Genomic DNA, 26055 nt, shown 5'->3' on the forward strand with positions numbered 1-26055 from the left:
AAACACCTTAATTTCAGGGATCTGTACTTTAGGGTCAAAGGTTGGGGGAATGGGAAAAATGGGGGAGGGGGAGGTACAGACTTCTAGTTACGGAATGAGTAACTCCCACACAACATAGAAATTATAGTCAACGGTATTATAATAGAGGGTAGCTGCACTTGTGGTGAGCAGCATACAGCATAACATACAGAATTGCCCGATCCCTATATGGGGACACCAGAAACTAATGTAACATTGTGCGTCATCTGTAGTTCAATTTAAAAACAAAAACCAAACACTTAGGGCCCATAGATCCTTAGAAAGTGATGGGTGGAGTTTTTGGAATTCTCTGGAACCTGCAAAAGTGTGAGTGCTTGGCACTTCTGGAAAAAGGGTCCAAACTTGGAACAACCTCTCAAATGGAGTGTTAAGCATCCAGAAAAGATTAACTAATCTCTCTATATTTTCACTTTATTTCTTTTTTTTTTAAATTTTTATTTATTTATGATAGTCACAGAGAGATTGAGAGAGAGAGAGGCAGAGACACAGGCAGAGGGAGAAGCAGGCTCCATGCACCAGAAGCCCGACGTGGGATTCGATTCCGGGTCTCCAGGATCGCGCTCTGGGCCAAAGGCAGGCACCAAACCGCTACGCCACCCAGGGATCCCTATTTTCACTTTATTTCTAGTTCCTGGTTCAATCAGTGTGCATTTAGCACCTTCTGTTTACCAGATACTGTGCTACAAGCTGGAAACAAATATCTTACAGAGCTAGAACTTCATACCATATAGTTTCCAAGGCTTTCACAGAGTGATAATCTTCTAATAAAGTCTGCTTTCAGCATTAAAAATCAGCAAAGGAAGAAAACTAACATGTGTTGCAGTGTTTCTCAAACTTTTTTCCACCTACAATAATACATTTCACATTGTGATCTAGGACACATGCATGTATACCCACTTTTTTTTTTTTAAGATTTTTTTTCTTTTTTTTTTTTAGGGCAGCCCCTGTGGCGCAGCGGTTTAGTGCCGCCTGCAGCCTGGGGTGTGATCCTGGAGACCCGGGATCGAGTCCCACTCGGGCTCCCTGCATGGAGCCTGCTTCTCCCTCTGCCTGTGTCTCTGCCTCTCTCTCTCTCTCTCTCTCTCTCTCTCTGTGACTATCATAAATAAATAAAAAATTTTTTAAAAAAATATTTTTTTTAAAGTAATCTCTACACCTAACACAGGGTCTGAACTCACAACCCTGAGATCAAGAGTCAAATGATTTGAGGCACTTGTGTGGCTCGGTTGAGCATCTGCCTTTGGCTCAGGTCATGATCCTGGAGTCCCAGGATTGAGCCCTCCATGGGCTCCCTGGTAAGCGCGAGTCTGCTTCTCCCTCTGCCCCTCACCCTGCTCTCATGCTCTCTCTCTCTCTCTCTCTCTCTCTCTCTCTCTGTCTCTCTGTCTCTCTGTCTCTCTCTCTCTCTCTCTCTCTCTCTCTCGGAAAAAAAAAAAAAAGTTGCGTGCTTCACTGAGCTAGCCAGTGCCCGTATACCCACATTTAAATGGAATAAAATTTTTATGAAATAATACATACACTACATGTTATATGTTCTATTTCATTTCTTTAAATTGCTGGTCACAGGGCACCTGGCTGGCTCAGTGGGAGCAAGGCTCAAGTGACCCTTGATCTCAGGGTTTAAATACAAACGCTACATTGGGTGTAGAGATTACTTAAAAGTAAAATTTTAGGGCATCCCGGGTGGCTAAGTGGTTTAGCGCCGTCTTCCGCTCCCAGCGTGATCCTGGAGACCTGGAATTGAGTCCCACATCCGGCTCCCTGCATGGAGCCTGCTTCTTCCTCTGCCTCTGTCTCTGCCTCTCTCCCTCTCCCTCTCTGTGTCTCTCATAAATAAACAAAAAATCTTTTTAAAAATAAAATAAAATTTTAAAAAATTGCTGGTCACTACACACTAAAATTGATTTCATAGTCTCTTAGCTTACAAATTGTGTGTTGTCATTTTTAAGCTGATACTTAATAACATTTATTGAACATTTGCTAGGCAGTAGTATTTTATATCATCTGATTTCATTCTCTAAGGTAGATAATAGCCTTTTTAAAAAATATATTTTATTTATTCATGAGAAACAGAGGGAAAGGCAAAGACAGAGGCAGAGGGAGAAGTAGGCTCCATGCAGGGAGCCCAATGTGGGATCACACACCCTGAGCCAAAGGCAGATGCTCAACCGCTGAGCCACCCAGGTGTCCCGATAATAGTCTCAATTTTATAATTGTGGGGGAATTGAGACTGAGAGAGGTTAAATAATTTAATCTCCCTGGATAGTCATTTCACAGGAGTATGGAGAGAAATCAAAGACTGGTTAAGAGGTAAATGAGAGGAGAAAGGACCAAGTGATTTTTAAGATCTCTTTCAACTCTTTTTATGATCCTGTAATTATTAATGGAGAAACAAAATGCAGATCCATCTCAATCTAAGGTAACAACAGATCACACCCAGCCCAAACAAGATCCTAGGTAAAGGTGATGAGTGCTGACACTTAACCTTCTTCCAAGTCCCCTTCTCCTTCTCTTCCAATTCTTCTCCCAGTGAATATCACCCACTACTCAGAATTTCTCAAGCCAGAAACCTGAAAGCCATCTTAGGTTTCAATCTCTCCCCGCTCATCCACATGTTTGCCAGTGACATCATTTTGATAATCATATAAAACTCAAAAAAGATTTACTCATGAACTTTTGAGTTTTAGATCTGCCTCCTCTGAGGCTCATTCCCTAACTATAATAAAATCAATTTTTAAAGACTTTGCAGGGGCGCCTGGGTGGCTCAGTTGGTTGAGCATCTGCCTTTGGCTCAGGTCATGATCCTAGGGTCATGGGATTGATCCTCACATAGGGTTCCCTGTTCAATGGAGAACCTGCTTTTTCCTCTCCTGCTCCCCCAGCTTGTGCTCTCTCCCCGTCAAATAAAATATTAAAAATAATAATAAAGGCTTTGCAGCTCTGATGTTTAGTTAGATTAACAACTTGTAGAAGAGTAAAGTAGTCCTAACATTTAGTTGCTATAAACCACAAAGCCTTTGATTAGTAAAGGGGTATCTTATATGACTATGGTGTATCCTTTGTGATATAAAATGTTTGAAGAAATAACCTTCTAAGACCAATGTGGTACTGAGGCTCATTACCATTTTACTCACAAAAGATATACTTCATCAACTCTGTGGTGACTTTTTTTCACATTTTGAAAAGATTTTTTATTTATTTAAGAGAGAGAGAGAGAGAGTGGAAGGAGGGGCAGAAGGAGAGGGAGAGAATCCCATGGGCTTGATCTCACAACCCTGAGAATATGACCCAAGTCAAATCAAGAGTCAGATGCTTAAAATGACTGAAATTGAGATGTCTTTTTAAAAATATTTATTTGAGGGATCCCTGGGTGGCGCAGCGGTTTGGCGCCTGCCTTTGGCCTAGGGCGTGATCCTGGAGACCTGGGATCGAATCCCACATCAGGCTCCCTGTGTGGAGCCTGCTTCTCCCTCTGCCTGTGTCTCTGCCTCTCTCTCTCTCTCTCTCTCTCTCTCTCTCTCTGTGACTATCATAAATAAATAAAAATAAAAAAATAATAAAAATAAAATATTTATTTGAAAGAGGGAGGGAGAGAGAGAGCATGATAGAGGGTAAGGGACAGAGAGGAAGATAGGGAATCTTAATTTAAGCAGGCTTCATGACCAGGACGGAGCCCAAGGCGGGGCTTGATGTCGTGTCTCTTGAGATAGATCATGACTTGAACTGAAATCAAGTCAAATGCTTACCTGTCCCTGAAATTGGGATGTCTTAAAATCAGTAGTTTGTTTAATTTACTAAGCGGCATTTTTTATGTTTTAGTGGTACATAAAATGTCTTACAATCACCGGTGTTTAGATTAGGTGAAACATGTTGTGTAGTTCCTATACTTCAAGTCAAAAGGGAAAACACCTGGGGATCCCTGGGTGGCTCAGCGGTTTAGCACCTGCCTTTGGCCCAGGCCATGATCCTGGAGACCCAGGATCGAATTCCACATCGGGCTCCCTGCATGAAGCCTGCTTCTCCCTGTGTCTCTGCCTCTCTCTCTCTCTCTCTCTCTCTGTGTTTCTCATGAATAAATCAATAAAATGTTTTAAAAAAAAAAGGGGGGGTTGGAGGGAAGACTCCTTCCTAAGTGTAATAAACATTCTCCTCTGACTGGCTGACTTTACTCTTTTCAGTAAAAAAAAATATTGACTGACTTTAACTATTTTTCAGGGATCCCTGGGTGGCGCAGCAGTTTGGCGCCTGCCTTTGGCCCAGGGCACCTGGAGACCCAGGATTGAATCCCATGTCGGGCTCCCGGTGCATGGAGCCTGCTCCTCCCTCTGCCTATGTCTCTGCCTCTCTCTCTCTCTGTGTGTGTGACTATCATAAATAAATAAAAATTTAAAAAAACTATTTCTCAGTAAGACTAAGAGAAGAAAAAAAAAAGAATCAAAAAGAAAAAGCAACATTATGTTTCAGGTATACTAGGTGTAGATTATTGCGAAGTAAATGGGCTTCAAGAAATTAGAACACCTGGGTATTTAAAGGAAGACCAATATTCTTTGGAAATAGAATCACAGAATTTCAAAGTAAAATGATCTCAGGAGCCATCTAGCTCCAGTTTTCTCAACATGAAACTCTGTAATTATCCTCAATAGTACCCTATTTTTTATTTTATTTTATTTATTTTTTTTATTTATTTATGATAGTCACAGAGAGACCGAGAGAGAGGCAGAGACATAGGCAGAGGGAGAAGCAGGCTCCATGCACCGGGAGCCCGACGTGGGATTCGATCCCGGGTCTCCAGGATCGCGCCCTGGGCCAAAGGCAAGCGCCAAACCACTGCGCCACCCAGGGATCCCAATAGTACCCTATTTTATAAAATTTCTTCCATTGTTTCACCCTTTGAGATCTTTTGGAGTCTTCTTTTACACTGGGTATCTGCTCTGGCTATGCAGATCATATCTATTAATTTTATAGATAAAATACTGAATAAAATTGGGTTCAGCCAAAATTCTATAGTGCAGCACCAGAGACATCCCTCCAGGTTGATATAGCTCCATTAATCAAGCCTTTTTTAGTGTAATTGTTCAGTTTGTTGTGAATCATCCCAACTTCTAAGACATTGCCTTGCTTTGGGATATTCTTTTTCCTTACTCTGGCACTCAAGACAGTTTTCCATGGTCTTTTTTTTTTTTTTTTTTTTTTTCATGGTCTGACTTCTTAATTCTGGCTTGGACTCCTGCATCATCTATCTATGCCACCATAAGCACCACTGTTTTAGTCTGTTGGAACTGCTTGTTTCCCAAATCCTTTATGCTCCTTCTCCCTCACTGTTCCTTCTGAATGAATTTCCTTTATTTTATGTAGTACCTCCTAAGTATCCTTTAAGTCTCACTCCTAGTGTTTCCTTGCTAAGCATCTTTCCCTGACAAACCACCTATCTCTCGAGATTTAAGCATCCCTCAATGTTCCCAAGGCACCCTTTGCTGCCATCATAGTACTTCACATATTGCACTATATTGTAAAATTTGTCTCTCCTAAAAAACAAAAAAACAAACCATCTCTCCTACCAGAATGTAATACGTGGAGGGCAGGAACTATATTTTATTTCTTTGCCCTTGGCACGGTATGGTATTAATACTGGCTTGCTGAATTGACTTATGTAATGATACCATGAAACCTTACTAAATGACCTGAATATGCATCTCCATACAGTTAATACTGTCAAAATAAAATGTAGAGATTGATTTTAACTATTCTATTCTCTCTTGTATATGCATTACATTATTCCTATCACTCTAGAGGGCTTATGGTACTATGTGCATACAAGTATGTGTCTCAGTAGACTAGGGCTAAAGGTCAAAGGTTAGGATCTCTAGTGTAGTGTATTAAATGGTGCTTTAATGAAACTATGCTGGTTTTTAATGATCTTGTTCATAAAGTGAAGTAAATTTGTTAGTTTCTAGGACATAACTTTTTAAAACTTCAAAAAACCAGGGAAGTTGTACTTTTCCACTCCTCTGGGACCTTCTGGTTTTCTACAGCATTTCTGAAATCATGATCTGTAAGTTCTTTTAGCACTAAGGATGTAACTCATTTGGACCTGGCGCCTTTAAATCCTTTAAGTCAGTTAACTACCTCAGATTTTAATTTCATCATAGGCAGATTTTACATTTTAGAACTTGAAGACCCTTCAAGCTGGCTTTTTAGTGGGGGTAGGTTAGGACAGAAGGGAGATAAACAGTATTAAATACTTGATTCTTTGCATTCTTTCCATCCTTGATCTTGCTAGAAACATATTTTAAAAATCCTGTTGTTAAAAAAAAAAAAGTCCTGTTGTTGCCTTTAGGCATTCTCCCCCTCCCCCAGACAAGCCTTAATTATTCTAGATTTGATTCTTCTAGAGAACATAGGTAGTATTATATGAATCATCCCATACATTTGTATTTTACAAATTTCTAAGTGTTTCTTTTAATCCTTTGAGGTTCACAAAGCTAATGTTAGAAAGTCTGATTACTATTGAGTTCATGTACAAATAAAACAAATTAAGATCTCAAGAGGTTTTGATGTTTTGTCTGTAGTCACCAGCTAGAAGATGGCAAACCTAAGAGCACAGGAATCCTAATCTAGTGATCCTAAACTATTTCTAATAGTGTGAAAATAGTCCTAAGTAATTAGAATTATAAAAGTTCATTTAAATTACTTGCAAAACTCAGGGCACCTAGGTGGTTCAGTCAGTTAAATGTCTGCCTTCGGCTTGGGTCACTGATCTCAGGGGTCCTGGGATCAAGCCCCACATGGGGCTCCCTGCTCACCCAGGAGCCTGCTTCCCCTCTCTCTCTGCTACTCCCCTACTTGCGCTCTCTTGCTATCCCCCTCAGATAAAGTCTTTAACAAAATAAATCACTTGCAAATCTCACACTACAACTAAGTACCATAGTTTGAGGTATTTACTACAAGAAGTCAACTCAAATATTTCAATGCTCTACTAATGTGCTAGATGTTGTATTGGATTCTAGATGCAATAGTAAGCTAAACATCCAATTTCTGTCCTCATGGGGTTATTTTGTAGGAGACAAATATTCATACAAACTGAAAAACACTATGAAGGCTTCATATGGAATATTATAATAAAGGGATATAGGGACATCTGGGTGGCTCAGCAGTTTAGCGCCTACCTTCAGCCCAGGGTGTGATCCTGGAGTCCCGGGATTAAGTCCTAGGATCAAGTCCTTTTTTTTTTTTTTTTAAAGATTTTATTTATTTATTCATGAGAGACACATACAGAGAGAGAGAGAGGGGCAGAGACACAAGCAGAGGGAGAAGCAGGCTCCATGCAGGGAGCCTGACATGGGACTTGATCCTGGGTCTCCAGGATCAGGCCCTGGGCTGAAGGCGGCGCTAAACCGCTGAGCCACCTGGGCTGCCTGTAGGATCGAGTCCTATAGCAGGCTCCATGCAGGGAGCATGCCTAGGTCTCTGCCTCTCTCTCTCTCTGTCTCTCATGAACAAATAAATAAAATCTTTAAAAATAAATCAATACATGAATAAATAAAATACTTCAGATGGAGAAATTAAAAGTCCAATTAATTTTTAGGTTACTAGCCCCCTTTCCACTTATGAAAAAATATTTTTACATGTGTTTAGGATAGAAATATTTTTAACAGAATGAGACACCACAATGAAGGCTTCATGAATAATTTATTCCATTTGAAGTTTTGTTTTTTGTTTTTTTTTTTTTTAAAAAGTATAAACCTTTTCATTTCCTCAATCACAATTTGTACAACTCAGTGTTATGGCATTCGGCAGCAATAGTGTTTGTTCCTTATTCTTTTTTTTTTTTTGTCACATTAAAAAAAAAAAAAAGCAATTGGACCATATTAAATGTCACTGCTAAACAACAACTTTAAAACGCCCCTTCATAAAGTGACCAAGCTATTTTGAGAGAGTTGATGCTGACATGTCCAGTAATGACGTTACAATTTGTAGTTTAAACTCAGTAACTTTACGGTCCACAAATCCAGTTTACTTTGAAAACTAAAGCTATTTTAAAACTTCATGAATACATCAACCTGAGGAGTATTTTAGGTCCCAAATCCAGTTTTTTAATTAATACTCCACAAAAGAGAAAACACATATATGAAATTTTAAACCACAGTTCTGGGCCCATTAAAACACCAAGAAAAACCGGAAGGTTAAGATTTCCAGCTGATTGGGGGGGGGGGGGGGGGTGTAAAAAAAAAAAAAGTATGCCAAAAACATTTTTCCTTAATTTAGACAAACTAAAATCTTAAGAGGAAACCCAGACCAAAACATTACTCATGCAACATTAAATGTATTAATAGACTGATATGCGATGCCATAGTGGATGAATAGCAAATTATATGATGCAAGAGCATTTAAAAACTTCCTTTTAATGTATTCAATTTGAACATTTTAAATAATGCAACATAGTATTTTGATATTACAGTATTAACATAGTGCTTGATTAAAGATCTGCAAATCTTTGTAGTAACACATTAAGTTAAAAAATTACCTCAGAAGGTAAATATGAAGACGAAAGGAGAATATTTTAATACAGTAATCTGTGCCATACTGACAATTGAGTACGAATACAGCTGAGGATAGTTGACTAAGTAGTAAGAGCTTAATTTTAGTGGTTTAAGAAAAGTTTAGAAAGATTTAAAAATTACAGCTACTTTAAAATTTAAGGATTACATATAAGTACACTTGGTGGCCTTCTGGCCAAACAATAAGGTGTACAGAAATTTATTCATACAGTGTTAATTCACAGTCCTGATAACTGAATGGCTTGCATAAGAAAGTATGGCTAGATGTTTCTCACTGGCTGGAAGCAGACATTATATAACTAATCTTTTTAAATGCCAAAATACTGAACTTCCACCCTGCTTTGTAATGGATAACTGCACAAAAAACAGACATTAGCACTGTAACAAAGAAGTCAGGTGTTGGTGACCAACTGGTATAAAGTATATATTACTTTGCTTACCATTTAAACAAACAAAAAAAACTACCCATACTTGTCTGTGACAGTACATTAGTAAGTCAGATCCATCATCCTGCATAAAAGGCTTAATTTTTTTTCTGAAATAAGTCTCTTGACCTTTTCTAATGGCTATTTTATAATTTTATATTTAAGTATGAACTTATATATGAAGGGCAGAAAAAAAACTATCAGCAAATCCTGTGTATTTGGGAACTACTCCCTGATTCCCAGATAAAAAGGAATTATTATACTGGGTTCCTTCCTAATGGCTCCATATAAAAGAAACTGTCAGGGAATAATTTTTTAAAAATCTATTTTCAAACTGAGGTGTGGTTACAATAAGCTAGTGATATTAAACAACTGAGAATATAGCTTTTATTTTTAAAAGTCACTACTGAGCTAAGTATATAAAAAAGAATACTTTTTATAGAAATTCCAAATAAGCATCTTTCCCTCAAATCTCAGACAAGTTTTTTAAAGTACAGAACAAACATGCCAACATAATCTGTAGTGTGCTAGCATAATTTAAAAATGAATGCAGAGATGTGATCTTTAAATTTTAATGTCAAAAATGCTGACCATTGGAATTGCATTATAATTTTGAAGAAGTGATTGAAAACCTTTGTCACCAGTTGTGTGTTCTTTATAGAAAAAACAAGACTTGCTAATGTTTAATATACACAATTTGAAGAAGTTATATTGTTCATAAGAAAGTGATATTTAAGCTAAGCATATAGTATTTACAAAACAAGTTTCAGTAAAAACAAAACAAAACATACCGAATTACAGTTTTGTAAATACAACTGATTTTGTCCTTGTGGAGAATTAGTGACTGTACAAATTCGGAATTTTGCTACACTGCTTCCAAGAAAGATAGGTAGACTTGGTGACTGTGAATTCAAGTCAGCAATATAGGTAGGAGGCTAACTTGGACTCTCTTGTGAGCAGCACTGTAGAAACATTTTAAGGGGGTAAAGCCTGCATAAAAGCATTTTTCTTGGCATGTGCAAACAAGAAGGGGGAAAGCTGTATTGAAGGAAGGGGTGAATTAAAGTCCCTAAAATTCAAGTCCCTTCTTTAGGGAGGTGAGAACCTCCTTGGCATATGCCCTGCCTTAATCTGAGCTGTGTTATAGAAAAGTACAGACTCTGGTGTTTGGGACTGCCATCTCCAAACCAAGAAAATTAAATAAATAAAAAAGGCAAAAGGAAACAGGTTAAGTTTAGAAAATGATTCTTTAACTAGTGGAATAGAGTCTGAATACCAGAATTCACTGAGAATCTATATACACCACAGTCTGATTGCACACACACACCCATACATATGCATACTCTCACACACATTCCCAATCTTTAATTTAAAAAACAACAAAAAAAAAGTCAAACAATCAGAGTGACTGTTCTTAAAATAATTTGTAAAATGCCTAGAGCTGGGCTAAATTTCAACCTCATAGCAGATCCTGAAGATAATTTTCATAATTAATAATATTCCCATGCCTAGATGTGCCACTGTCAAAACTGGAAAAAAAAAAAACAAAAACATTTAAGCATGTAACATTAAACACCAAAATTAGTTTAAGCATTCAGTAGCAAATGTTTTTCTTGTAAAACTAAGTTTCTTTCACTGGAAATGGCCTGAAATATTAGTCATAGCCCTAAACCATAGTACAAAATATAACTGAAGAATTCTCATTTTATTCTAAGTTAAACCACCCAACAATATCACTTGTATATTGCCATCATGTTATTCTGTAAAGGTGTGATATATAAAATGCTGTAAGACCCGGTACCTTTTCAATTTATAAACACAGTGAACTTCATTACTGTACATGTACTCTGCAACTACAGCTTAGCTGTAAATCCTCCACACACAATGGTATGGACATTATTCCCCCTCTATCCCCATTAAACTGTACATTGAGACAATACAAATTTACTGTCCCACCCACCCCCTTACAAAAAAATAATACTCTAAAAGCAACCCTACTGCAACTTTTTAATTAAGACGATTACATATATTTTAGACCAATTGCTTTAAAGCAAGAAGGCAGTATAAACCTTCTAGGAAAATTTTTATAAAAGAGGTTAAGAAATATAAGACAATTTATACATTTAAAAACTTACAATAAATAAGAGATGCAGGCATTTTTGAATACTAGATACTATAATCCAATACAAGAACATCTTGATGTTCTGAAGCCATATGTTGAAATTCATTGTTCCTCATGTTTCCTCTCCATGCTTTTAATATTCATTTAACATGACTGGGTACTATGGCTCATTACTTTTCACAAATACTGTGACTGGAAAAAAAAGGTTAATTTTGCTACGAAAATGTTATAATACGTTTTGTATGATCAGTCATCATCCTAAAGAGTTCAGTATAGTCAATGAAAAATATCAGGGTTATAGCCCCTCCCCCCAAGTCAAAACAATATTTGTTGAAGTAATAAGTATTAGACCCCATCACAGATGACTTTCACTGAGAAGATAACTTAATCTTGCAGCGAAATATCTTTTTTCCTTGTTCTTTTCTTGCACAGTTCTGTCGAATGAAGATCACAGCATATTCATGATAAAGTTATATAACTGATTCAGCACCACAAAATGAATTGGGAGACATGAGCGTCTGTCCTGGATTGCAGGGTCACAGGTTAGCCAGGAGAGTGCATTGTACTGTTCCAAAACAAACCTGAAAAGTAGAAGTCGTGTATTTACTTTCACTGTAGATTAAGGAAGCAGTTCCCAATGATGGCATCTAAGATTCAAAGTCACTTTAAAAAAATGGTGGAAAGTATGGAATAGAGTCCTTGGGGAGATTAAAGACTAATTTTCATAAAAAGTACTTTCAAAAGTAGATTACACATGCTAGAAAGGACTCATTCTTTTTTTTTTTTTTTTTTTCAAATTTTTATTTATTTATGATAGTCACAGAGAGAGAGAGAGGCAGAGATACAGGCAGAGGGAGAAGCAGGCTCCATGCACCGGGAACCTGACGTGGGATTCGATCCCGGGTCTCCAGGATCGCGCCCTGGGCCAAAGGCAGGCGCCAAACCGCTGCGCCACCCAGGGATCCCGAAAGGACTCATTCTAAATGACCTAATTCATCTAGAGATCCAAGGGTACACAACTGTAAATTACTGCCAAATGTGAGAATACAAAAGGATCGGTACATTCTTTCTTTTACAAAAACCAAAACTTTTTTTTTCTTTTATTTATTCATGAGAGACACAAAGAGAGAGGCAGAGATATAGGCAGAGAGAGAAGCAGGCTTCATGCAGGGAGCCTGATGTGGGACTCGATCCTGGGACTCCAGGATCATGCCCTGGGCCAAAGGCAGACGCTCAACCGTCGAGCCACCCAGGCATCCCCATTCTTTCTTTTTTTAAACAATTTATGAGAGAGAGAGAGAGAGAGAGAGAGAGAGAGAGAGAGAACACAAGCAGGGAGGAGGGGCAGAGGGAGAAGGAGAAGCACACCTCTTGGTGAATAGGGAGCCTGACATGGGTCTTGATCCCAGGGCGCCAGGATCATGACCTGAGTCATAGGCAGACGCTTAACCATCTGAGCCACCCAGTGCCCTAATATTATATTCTTTCAAAGATACAATGAAGAACCTTTAGTAGTAAAAAGATTTATACCTGAGGACATCTGAAGTCTGATTTGAGTCAAGTGGGTGGGAGTGTTTACTGTGAAGCAGCTCGTCAGATTGCACTGAAGGCACGTGGAGGTGCAAAGAGGCCTAAAAAAACAGGTAATCAGTCAGCCAAATGGAAAAATTGTTGGTTTTACCTTATTTTCCCATGGTCTCGTCCTTGATGAAATACATTTTAGACCTATGTGATGAATGGGCACCACTATAAAGATGCTTCTTGTTCTTGCTTACAGAAGTAATTTTCAAGTGCATAGCTTATATTCAATCTTACTTTATTTTCTTTAGCTCTATTTTCAAGATCACATAATAATCCTAAAAGAATTTACATAAAAGTCATTTAAAGTTATCTACTTTTTCAGTGTAACATGCCTAGATGTGTCAATGTTTAAGGAAGCACTAAGCTGATAAACCTCAAGAGTCTATCTACAGGTTACACAGAACTTTAGACTATGCACATCCACATAGGTCTAGCACTGAAAAATGTAACAGGAGTAAGCATATGCAAATATAATGCTTACAAAAGCTATACATTTTAAAGCTACCTGTGGTGGAACGGTGAGGACTCTAATGCAGTGCATAGAGTGCCTTCTTTTGCCCATGCAATTTCATAATGGAGGCTTAGTGACAACTGCCACACCCATTCTGGTATGACAATGAAGAGTGGAAGAAAGGAATTTCAATTAAAGCGAATCATTTTTTGTTTACGGAGTGCTAAAAAAAACTATGAAAGATGGAGAAACTCTTAGCAGATCTCATTCCATATACTGTAAAAGGTACTATTTTATATTTAGGTGATCTCTCCTCTATAACTGTAACATGTATATAAACTCTTGTGTTATATATTCAAGGATATAATCAAAGATATATATTTTTAACTGCCCATAAACTCTTAATTTATAAGTTATAAGCAAAAGTCTCGGCAGATCACTACAAATTAAATGAATATAGTCAGGACCAGAAATCACCATTTAATTTCTATGATAAAAAGATCTTTTAATCATCTAGGTAAAAATCTATTATTTTTCCAAGTAAACAGAAACACATCAGGTGGTATTTTTGCCTATGGTGCAGGAAATAAGATGGAATGTATGAAAACAAAAGGTGAACAAAATTATGGTAAATTATGCCTTACCTGGTAATTCAGACCAGAAGTCCTAATCTTGTTACACTGTATCTGAGGGTGAATGCCCACTTTACACTATCCTCTCTGCAAATAAATATTGAGTAGAAAAGAATCTGGATAGTCCCTTGGACTTTTTGTAAAGTGGTGTTTCCTAAAAAAATGTTCCGTGAAACACTAAGGTCATGAACTATTAATTGGTGTTACACAATCGCTTTCTTGTGTATTAAAGTAAGTTTGGGAAATAGGTATACAATGGTATTTGCTGCTGTTTTTCAGAGGCTTTAATGTGCATACATGTATTTTAACAACAAAAGGGGGTAGAAAGCATGTGCAACACTTCCCAAAGGACCAAAGAACCCTTTGTTTTGTAGAAACACCAAGGACTACTATTTTGCAGAAACACACTTGGGAATATGTTCTTGTAATGAGGTCTGTATAGACCACTGTACATATATTGGAAGGGGAAGAAAAATCTTATGATAAAACTTTATTACCTTGGCTGACACTTCCTAATATATTATCACATCAATAGTCAATTCAGATCAACAGCTGTTGTATTCTTTATGAATGTGCTACAGAAGTTCAATGCTTAGTCTCAAATGTCACTGACTCAATGATATGTGGGCCAAGGGTATCAAGATTTAATAGCAACAGGCTTAAAAGAGAGCAAGCCTATTGGTTCAAGTACCCACGAAAATATAACCCCAAGAAACTAAACCACAGTATCCGACTTTTACCCTATAGTAAAAATCAGTTGGCAAGAAGTTAGGTTACCCTGACTTCTGGAATACAATAGTCAACTTCTGTGCGTATATATAAAAATAAATGAATCAGATCTGAATTTCCTATTTTGGAATAGTAGTAAGAAGCAGCAGTAACAAACTCTGGATAGGATTTTCACATTTCATTTTACGATTTTATGATGTATTTCAACCTTGATATGTCACTTGCTAATGAATTTGTTTTGATAAATAAGTCACTATGGATCTGAGAATCTCAGTACTTGAAAACCACTTAATAGTTTTACACAGCAATTTACACAAAGCTAGAAAAAAAATTTAAGGAGGTAGTAAATGGACTACTATCAAATATTCTTACAAAACTATGAATCCTTTAAACCCAAAATACTGTGACATAATAGCAGTAGGATGTAATTCAAAGAACAGCACAATCATGAAAGGATCCAGACTGCAGTCCTGAGTCTACTACCCATTTATGACTTTGGAAAAATGAGTTTTTCTGAACTTTAACATGCTCACCTAGAAAATGAAAAAGGTTAGATTAAAAGTAATATAAGTTTCACCCAGCGCTAAATTTCCATATGTGCAGCTGCAAATAATAAGAACAAACGTCCCAGAAATATGTCCAAACTTAGTATCAATTTAAAAAGTAGAGCTGTTTTGTAATTAGAGAACTTCTTTGTGACTTTGTCATATTTCGCAGTGCATTTAATAAGACCTTAGACACTTCTCGATATTTCTTAGGAATTAAGCATCAATTAGCATTATTTAGGAACTGGCATAGAAATGGAAATACCTTAAGAAAAAGGGGACACTGATATTGTGCTTGAGGACATGCTGACCAGAACCAGTCAGGTAACGGACCCGCTTTGGCAGTTGATACAAAGTAACCGAGGGCCAATGGTTGCTGAAGAATATTAGTTACTTCATCATGAGATTCTGTTGAAAGTAGCCGATCAGTACCCTGACCCTTAAATAGAGAGAATTAAAAGTGTGTTAGTTCATTTGATATACCTAGGCGCTCGATACACAGAATGGTTTATGGCAACCAATCTCTTTTTATCAATTTAAAAAAATATTAAAGGATATTGAAAAATCAATCGCTATGTACTTAGTAAGACCATAATTAGTAACAATTTTAAAAGAGTTTTAAGGGTTGTATGAGGAAATTAACATACCAACTGTTTAACAAGTTGGTAGTATTATGCTGAGTCACGTTCAGTGTGTTCCAACCAAATGTTCAATGAAATTTCAACTTATTTCCTAATACTCCCTCAACTAATTCTTGACCACCACACCTCAATCCAAAAGATAATTTAAATTTCACTTTGTTCATCTAATACTATAAAATGTAGTTATTAGCGTTTGGAAAGCATTATGGCAATGTGAAGGGACATCTAGTAAGTGATGCTCATATCCTTTAGATTAGTCCATGTAGTTCTTGGTATTTATGTTTAGGAAATAGATAAAAAGAAGCAAAATGATATGCATGGAAAAGTTCATTGCAACATTACCTATAACAGATAAAAATAAAATATTTAAATGTCCAGTATTTTGGGACATAACAAATTATGGGAAAACAACATTAAAAAGCTGATTATACTTATTTATACATATTGAGAGCTGCAATATAAATATATGTGAAAGGAAGGTAATTTGCTAAAAGTAAAAATGGTTTTATTAAAGTAGTGAGATTACTGGTGCATATATATATAGCTTTTCAATAATCTCATTTTCCAAGATTTTTTTATTTTTATGTAATCTCTACATCCAATGTGGAACTCAAAACCCCGAAATCAAGAGTTGCATACTTTACTGACTGAGCCAGCAAGGTACCCCAATAATTTCACTTCATTTCAGTTAAAAAAAAAAGAAGGAAGAAAAGGATACAAGGTAAAACTGGACAAAGATCCTCCCTTATTTTAAAGACAGGTTTCTAAACATATGCATGCTATAACAATCAAATAATCACTATATATGGTTTCACTCAAATAAAGATGTAATTCAAATCAAGCCCAGTTAGTTTTGAGTTCAAATAGAAGGACAAGGGATCCCTGGGTGGCGCAGTGGTTTGGCGCTTGCCTTTGGCCCAGGGCGCGATCCTGGAGACCCGGGATCGAATCCCACATCAGGCTCCCGGTGCATGGAGCCTGCTTCTCCCTCTGCCTGTGTCTCTGCCTCTCTCTCTCTCTCTCTGTGACTATCATAAATAAATAAAAATTTAAAAAAAAAAATTAAAAAAAACAAATAGAAGGACAAGACAGCCTGCTTCCCAAATGCTAAAAATTAAGACAGAGGGAAGGAGAGTGGTCAGCATTTCTTCTGTTCTTCTGAGAAAAATCAGTATTTCTATTGTGTTCCTCCTCACAACTCTGATAATGAATGGCAGTTCTTAGAGCATAAACTAATTCTCAGATAATCTGATCCTATACCTGATCAGAAGCTACAGTAAAGTGGCAGGAAAACTACAAAAGAAGGACTAAAGCCAAGTAATCTAGAAAATAGCAAGTCAAGGACAGTAGAAACTTAGAGACCCTCTTTATAATGCATAATTCAAAATACTAACATCTGTAGACAGAAGTGCAAGAATGCACCATTAATCTCACTTCTTGCTCATTTCCAAGGAAAAAACAGTATTTCATTTCTCTATCCATTACACGAAGTTAATGAACAACATTTAGATTAACTAAGCTTTTATAACAGGGTTACCTTGCCAGCATCACCTCCATGGGGGTAATGAGATCCTGGAGAATGTACGGGAGACCCCGTTGGAGATGCAGGAAGAATATTAATAATATCAGGGTCAAGATCATCTCCGGTGTCTAACAAATCAAAGATACCCATTCCATCTGCTCCGTCTATACAGGAAAAAGAAAAATAAATACTCTATTTTTCACATCCCACGGTCATTTAAAGGAGAGGGTTAAAATAAATTAATGAATTTCAACCGAAATGGGTTAATTTAATTAACATCTACTGAATGTCTACCATCTGCCAGGTATTGTTCTAGGAGCCATATAAATAATTATACACATAAACAAGCATGTGGTAGTCTGAATAATGCCCTCCCCCCAAGATGTCCACATCCTAATCCCAGGAATGTGTGAATATGTTACCATAAAGAACTTTGCAGATGTGATCAAGCTAAGGATCTTGAGATGGGGAGATTATTCTGGATTATCCAGGTGGGTCCAATGTAATCACAGGGGTCCTAATAAGAGGGAGGCAGTAGTGTTAGAGTCAGTGATGGTGAGGTGATGATGCTATACCTCTGCTGCTGAAGATGGTAGAAGGGGCCATGAGCAAGAGGTGGTCTCTAGAAGCTAGCAAAGGCAAAGAAACAGTTCTTCCTTAGAGCTTCCAGAGAGAAGCAACCCTGCAGACACATTGACTATAGCCCAGTTAAGAATGATTTTAAACTTCTGACCTCCAGAACTGTAAGGCAATAAACGTGTGTTGCTTAAAGCTACTAAGCATGTGTTAGTTTGCTATAGCAGCAATAGGAAACTAATACAAAACATAGTATATGCTAGAAATGAAAATGTATTTAAAATGGGACTATGCACAATTAATACTCTACTATTATGTAAAATATTCAAGTTACCATATAACACACTGAAAGAAGAAAGTAATATATATTCCTTGTGACTTTGTTTTTTTTTAGATTTTATTTATTTCAGAGAGAGAAAGCATGCGCTAGCGCACACACGGGAAATCTGAGCAAAGGAAGAGAAACCCTAGCAGACTCCATGCTGAGCGCAGAGCCTGACATGGTGCTTAATCCCAAGACATTGAGATCAGGACCTAAGCCGAAATCAGGAGCAGGACACTCAACTGACTGAACAACCCAGGCGCCCATTACTTGTGACTTTTAGAAATGTGCAATTTTCTAAATGGAGTATCACTTATTCTCTTCTACTAAATTGTAATCTATAAACTTATCTACCGGCGTTATTCTCTAGCATGGCAGTTTATATAAATTATTTTGACAAATCAATTTATTTTTTTTTTAAAGATTTTATTTATTCAGAGAGACACACGGGGCAGGGGGGGAGAGAGAAAGAGAGAGAGAGGCAGAGGGAGAAGCAGGCCCCATGCAGGGAGCCCAACGTAGGACTCGATCCTGGATCTCCAGGATCACACTCCAGGCTGCAGGCGGCGCTAAACCACTGCGCCACCGGGGCTGCCCTTGACAAATCAATTTAGAAGGAATATAAAAAGTGCTGCAAAGTCTATGGTCTATGTACAAGTAGCAGCACAGGCAAAAAAACCTATGCATTTTATGATAAATTTTGCCTTTTAAAATAAGTAAATTTTTTTTTTTTTTAGTAAATTTTTTTTTAAAAGATGTTATTTCTTTATTCATGAGAGACACAGAGAAAGAGGCAGAGACACAGGCAGAGGGAGAAGCAGGCCCCATGCGGAAAGCCCGACGTGGGACTCGATCCCAGGACCCCGGGATGATGCCCTGAGCTGAAGGGAGACAACCACTGAGCCACCCAGGTGTCCCTAAAATAAGTAAATATTTATGAGATAAATATTAGTTCCAATATCAGTAAGGTAGAATAATGACTGTATTAGTTTCCTACTGCCTCTTTAGTCAATTACCACAATCTTGTTGACTTAAAACAACACACCTTCATTCTCTATAGTTCTGGGGGCCAGAAGTCCAAAATCAATTTTACTGGGCTGAAATCAAACTACTGGTCATTAGGTCAAAATCAGGCACCAGAAGGCTTATGCTCTTTCTGGAGGTTCTGTGGTAAATCTGTTTTCTTCTCTTTTCCAGAATCTAGAACTACATTCCTTGCATCCCTTGGTTCATGGCCCCTTCTTCCACCTTCAAAGTCAGCAGCATAACACCATTTCTGACTTTCCTTCCCTCTGTTTCCATCACATGACCTTCTCCTCTTTTGTGCATACATTATCAAATTTCCCTCTGCCTCCCTCTTATAAGGACACACGTGATTACTTTTAGGACCCGTCTGCATAACCCAGGATAACCTCTCCAACTCATGATCTTTAACGTAATCACATATGCAAAGTCTTTGGTCAACTAAGGTTAACATTCATAGGTTTCAGAAACATTTACTGGATACAGATAGGTTTGGGGAAGCACTCTTCAGCCTAAAATCAGCCACAATCATCAAGACTTACTTAGTATTTGCAAACCTTTAAAGAACAATTCACCTACCATTGTTGGGATTAAAAGCTAAGTCCAAATTTTCAGTGGTGTAAGTAGCTGAAGCTACTTGCACAGAAGCAGAAGTAGGGAACACAAGTATATGAGTACATGATGTATCTTGTGGGGTATTTAGCTGAGATGTCTGCATGTTTAGGGTGGTGCTTCTTCCAAATACAGAACCAGTTGATACAGAATCTGAAAATAAAGAGAATCAATCTCATATAATACTTAGAACCACAAGTGCATGAAGAAGTAAATCTGATATAAACTAAGGATAGCTAACCTGGCATTATAACAAAAGAGCCTTGGGGTTCCATTGCTACCAAGCAAGCACTGAGAATGCTGGGAGAGTCTGCAGCAGATATACCACACATTCTACACATGTCTTTGAGCCTTTTACTTAGAGACTGCAAGTTTCGACGACTCAGCAAACTGCTCCAATCTGTGGGTATCAATAGTTAAAACAAACAAAAAAACCCACAAAGTAAAAGCATTGTTAACCAAAGTTAAAACATAATAGTTTTAAAATTAGTGAATTCAGCAAATAGAAGTCCATTTTAATAAGCCGAAATATCTCTTTTTAAAAAAGATTTTATTTATTTATTCATGAGACACAGAGAGAGAGAGAGAGAGAGAGAGAGGCAGAGACACAGGCAGAGAGAGAAGCAGGCTCCATGCAGGGAGCCCGACGTGGGACTCGATCCCAGAACTCCAGGATCACTCCCTGGGCCGAAGGCAGACGCCCAACCGCTGAGCCACCCAGGCATCCCAAGCCAAAAATCTCTTATTGCGGATGTTACACAACATCCTTTATATCTCCCTAACTTTAATGTATGTCAACATTAATTAGTACCTGCTAAACAGGGGATGAGCTGAATAATAAGCAGAAAGAGGAAAAAATGGAAGACAAAAAGTAATTAATAGTAATAACACTGGTATTAAAGTCAAAATATAGAAAAATGTCCTTTTAAAATTGGAATTAGGCCAATTGTGACCTAGACATATGTGATTCCTCTTTGAAGACAGAACAATTAGTTTTTATAATCTCTGCGTTTTATTCAGTACATACACCTAGATGTGGTTTCACAGTATATTAATTAACATAAAACGGAAATTTAAGTTCTTAACAATCAAAGCACAATTTTACCTTTCAATTCTCCATGACCAATCCTTCCTAAACGGCCAATTACAACCCTCCATGGTAATGAACTCATTTGTACAAGTCCTAAGCACCACTCCCAAAGTTTCTGTAGACCAAACCTCCTAGCAGATCCTTTTTTCCGGCGAGCCCTGTTGTACAGAATAAAGAAACAATTAAATATTTCTAAAATTCATATGACAACATTTTAAAAGACCTCAAATTTGTGAAAAACTAGTCCTTTAATTTTAATGCTTGATATTTTTTACATTAAGTCCTAACCAAAGATATACATAAAGTCATAGGTTTGCCATGCTGCTTTGTGCTTTTCATATAACACATTAAAGCAGATTAAAATGAAAAACTAACCATGAACCACCAAAATTCATCAGAAACACTGTTCTACACCAGAAAATGACAAATTTTTTCTTTAAAAGGCCAATATAGGGATCCCTGGGTGGCGCAGCGGTTTGGCGCCTGTCTTTGGCCCAGGGCGCGATCCTGGAGACCCGGGATCGAATCCCACATCGGGCTCCCGGTGCATGGAGCCTGCTTCTCCCTCCGCCTGTGTCTCTGCCTCTCTCTCTCTCTCTCTGTGACTATCATAAATAAATAAAAATTAAAAAAAAAAAAAAGAATAAAAGGCCAATATATTAAGCTTTGTAGGCCATCAATATTCTGATGCAACAATAATTCTGCTGCTACAATATGAAAGTAGCCATAGGTGACACTTAAACAAATGCATGTAGTCAGATTTGGCCCACTGGTTGTGGTGTGCCAACCCCTGCTCCATACTTTAAGTTAAAGAATATCAAACAGGGGCACATGCGTGGCTCAGTTAGTTAAGTGCCTGCCTTCGGCTCAGGTCATGATCTCAGGTTCTTGGGCTTGAGCCCTACGTCAGGCTCTCTGCTCAGTGGGGAGTCTGCTTCTCGCTCTGTGTGCCGCTCTCTCTCAAATAAGCAAATATTGAAAAAAAAAACAAAACAAAAAAACACCACACTACACTTCTCAGGCCAAACAACAGTTGTGTTTTCTGCATGCATGTCCTTTACTAATCAAGTACATAACATAAGCACTCTGTGGCTGAGCAAATGGTAGCTATGATTTACTGAGTACTTAATACACTGCAAGCATTATACCCAATTTACATAATACCTCATTTTCAATGTAACAAACTGTATGAAGCAGTTATTTTCCCAACTTTACAGAGAAGTAAGCTGAAGCTCAGTTGGCTAAAGTAATTTTCTCAAGATCACATACCCAGTAAGTAGCAAAGTTGGGATTTGAACCCAGATCTCAACTCTATAGAACTGGACCTTTTAACCATTATCTTACTTCTACTTTCAGTAAAATGGCAATATCATCTTTGTGTTGAAAGGTAATTCTTTCCCTACTCTTTCTCAGATAAGCATACTATTCCCAAAGCTCACTCAATGACCATTTTTTAAAAAATCAAAATTGTGTCAAGGAAATAAGGTATATTAAAAATGGTCAATAAATCTTTATAACCAATAAAATTAATGTTTCTATATTTCGCTTCTTTAGCACCACTATAACCAAATATTCATTAAACATTTCTGCATATATTCATTTTTTTTAATTTTTTTAATTTATGATAGTCACAGAGAGAGAGAGAGAGAGAGAGAGAGGCAGAGACACAGGCAGAGGGAGAAGCAGGCTCCATGCACCGGGAGCCCGACGTGGGATTCGATCCCGGGTCTCCAGGATCGCGCCCTGGGCCAAAGGCAGGCGCCAAACCGCTGCGCCACCCAGGGATCCCTCTGCATATATTCAATTTCTGAACTGAAGAAACTGACTTTTATATAATAAAAAAAAAAAAAATAAAGGATAGAGCCAAACCTCAAAATGGAAAATTACTTCATGGACTTGCCTTTCAGGTTCTAATCTTAGGCCATGTTCACTATTCTTGAAACATGTTACTAAAAGTGTCTATTAGGTTATAACTTAATATGAGGCTTACCTGTTGTGATTTATTAGCCTTCATAAAAAACTGGGCATGATACCTAATTACTACAAAGAAGAATTCTAATAATTAGGCCACCATTTTCAGAAGACATTCCATTTAAAAGGTAAAATTTTCAGGCAACAATTTTAGTAAAGAAGTAAACTCAGTTAATTAGGGACTATATTTTAGATGGTACTTGAGAGAAGTTAAATGTTATAGAATACTCTACTAGATTTTTTAATTACAAAGGGCTCTCTCATTCCATTCTTTAAAACTTCTTAGGCTGAAATCATTGCCTCAAGTTTTATTATATAGAATTTAGGGACCTTAATCTCTTTTGTCTGTGTAACAGAGATCAATCAAAATTATTTCTAATTCTAATTATACAATATATTCACTACCCAAAAAAGTGAAAAGCACCCACAATCCCAAAACCCAATGTACGTAACCTTCCAAACAGTTTTTCTATTCATTTTTTAAATGGATGATATAATGATACACTTAAGGAAACACAAGTACCTATTTGGGACATCGATGTTAATGATACAAGTTTCTAAAAGTTCTCCATATAGATCTGTGCAAGATGCAAGAATCCATCTTTGATCATGTGATAAACAGTAGCCCACGAAAAGAACATTGTATTTCTGTCCAGCTTCTCCAAATGTTTCTCCTAGCTCTGTCTGTTTATCCTTCACTGGAGCCAGAATAAAAGGAGGTGTATAAAGTCGAATACACTCTGGTCTCTGTAAAACAAAAAATTAAGGTACTATGGTACTATACAATCATAGAAAAATCTTTATTGAAAATCTCCACCCAATTATAATTAGAAAGTGAGAATTAAACAGAGAATTGCACTTAGTTTTGTATAAAATAAAAAAATGTTTAGTCATTCAATAACTTTGGTCATAGAAAACATACTTACATCAGGACTTTTAAGAGCAGTTTCCATGGCTAAACCTGGACCAAAGCCAGTCAATGTTTTCACATTAGTTGATGTTGGAAGTGGTCGCCGACACTGGGTAAAGGCCGAAAAAGCCAGGGATTTTAAATGCTGGGTATAGATTTGTCTATCTTCGTGTTTCACAGGTTGCAACAGGTACTGACAAGGAACAATCTAAGAATTATAGGCAAATATTATAAAGGTTAAACATTCAAAAATAAAAATAAAAAGAATCGTAGGTCTAAAACTCTAAAAACATTTACTAGAAAACTTAAAAGTTATCAAAATTATATTCTAAAGAATTATATTTTCTTATTATGTAAGTTTTTAAAGAATCAATTTTACTAACAGGTTATGTAAAAACCTTTCAAAATTTTTACACATCAGTTACATAAATATTGCCATTGATTAGTCCTATTATAGTCTACAAAGAAAAAATCTCCGCAAACAAGTTAGTATCATTTTCTTTTTAAAATTTTTTTTATTTTTTTAAGAGTTATTTACTTTGAAAGAGAGCGAGAATGCAAGTGCAAGCAGGGGGAGGGGCAAAGGGAGACTGAAAGAAACTCTTGATCTTAGAGAGATCAAGAGATCAAGAAAATTCAAGATTCAATCTTCTTGATCAAGAAGATTCCCCGCTGAGCATGGAGCCCAAATGGGGCCCAACCCCAGGACCCTGAGATCATAACCTGAGCTGAAATCAAGAGTCAGGCACTTAACCAACTGAGCCCTAGGCCCCCATCCCCTTTAAAATGTAGGCTCCATGCCCAGTGTAGAGCCCAAAGCAGGGCTTGAACTCATGACCCTGGGATCAACACCTGAGCTAAGATCAAGATTCAGATGCTTAACTAACTGAGCTACCCAGGCACCTCTAATATCATTAATTTCTATTTTTACTTGTAATCTATCTTATTTAGAACTATAGTTTATAAAGATCCATGCTCTAGTCTTCTATTTAAGTTTATGAATTTAAAAACTGGCTCATAAAAATAGCACGAGAAATACGTAATGTACTTAAATGCAGTCTTTTTATTCTCCACTATTATTGTGGTATGATAATAAAGTTTACCTTTTATAAAATCCCTAACAGTTCTATTATAGTATCACTTAAAAGTAAAATGTAAAATATATTAAGAATCTGGCTTTTAAAAAAATAAACTTGTAGATTTTTGAAACTTCTGTCTACATCAGACTGTTTTACGTAAATTTAACTTGCAAAAGTTATCATTCTTACCTGCACAGAAACAGTACTCTTAATATGAGGAGGAAGAGTCTGGACCATTTCCAGAAAGCATCGAAGTAGCCCCAAAGTCCATACATTAGAAGAATTAGTGCTCTCATCTTTATTTTCATAGGTAAAAGGATCAATTATATAAACAACAATTGCAGGTGGATAAGTGATTGCATGTGAATCACCATCTGTGGGGATACCCACTTTATCCCGATCCATCGTGCTAAAATTTAAGATAGAAATATACAGTTAGGGGAAAAAATGTTGTACCATACCTTCTTTGAGGTATGGTACCTTTCACAAAGCAAGTTCTTGAAAACCTCTCCCCTTTTTCTGGTGTGGGGTGTCAAGAGAGGTTCTCTGAAAGTTACGGGGCATCTCTTTCTCTCCAAAGAGGAGAGTAAACATTATACACACATTTTCATGGTATACAAACACCCTTACATTAAGAGGTCTTGCATTAAAAAAGGGAATAGAATTTTTAAAACCACAGAATATCCACAGAGAGCATAGTGCTTAAGTCATAAACTAAAACAAAGATAGTTAACTGAGCTGCTAAAAATCACAAAGCACAGCTAAACCAGAAAGATGATAAGTTTTCAGGCTTAATTTTTTTTTTTTAAGATTTTATTTATTTATTCATGAGAGACACAGAGAGAAAGAGAGAGAGGCAGAGACACAGGTAGAGGGAGAAGCAGGCTCCATGCAGGGAGCCTGACGGACTCAATCCTGGGTCTCCAGGATCAGGCCTTGGGCTGAAGGCGGCACTAAACTGCTGAGCCACCCAGCTGCCCCTTAGTCAATGTTCTACTACATTTTTAGCCTATTTCATTTCATGGTTCATAACTTTAATAGTGCACAAGCTTCATTCGTTGATGGTGATACAATTTTTTTAAAGGTTTTATTTATTTATTCATGAGAGACACAGAGAGAGAGAGAGGGGGGCAGAGACATAGATAGAGGGAGAAGCAGGCTCCATGCAGGGAACCCGATGTGGGACTCGATCTTCGGACCCCAGGATCACACCCTGAGTCGAAGGCA

At 37.3% G+C, this 26055-nt stretch overlaps 1 protein-coding gene across 2 annotated transcripts in view; it reads right to left on the reverse strand.

Moving 5' to 3' along the window:
* Positions 1-7709: 7709 nt before the first annotated feature.
* MED13 (mediator complex subunit 13) overlaps positions 7710-26055 on the reverse strand; it is a 103680-nt gene continuing 85334 nt past the window's right edge. For both annotated transcript variants that reach the window (XM_041724380.1, XM_041724379.1), the window contains exons 21-30: positions 25018-25237; positions 23766-23957; positions 23363-23586; positions 20884-21026; positions 20020-20178; positions 19746-19931; positions 17261-17409; positions 15348-15521; positions 12675-12775; positions 7710-11725 (exon numbers count right to left, since the gene is read on the reverse strand). In XM_041724380.1, the coding sequence (XP_041580314.1) occupies positions 11593-11725; positions 12675-12775; positions 15348-15521; positions 17261-17409; positions 19746-19931; positions 20020-20178; positions 20884-21026; positions 23363-23586; positions 23766-23957; positions 25018-25237 (1681 nt within the window). In that variant the 3' untranslated portion in view covers positions 7710-11592. The remainder of the gene's footprint in view (positions 11726-12674; positions 12776-15347; positions 15522-17260; positions 17410-19745; positions 19932-20019; positions 20179-20883; positions 21027-23362; positions 23587-23765; positions 23958-25017; positions 25238-26055) is intronic.

This window comes from Vulpes lagopus, chromosome 12 (assembly GCF_018345385.1).
Source record: "Vulpes lagopus strain Blue_001 chromosome 12, ASM1834538v1, whole genome shotgun sequence".
Lineage (NCBI taxonomy): Eukaryota > Metazoa > Chordata > Mammalia > Carnivora > Canidae > Vulpes > Vulpes lagopus.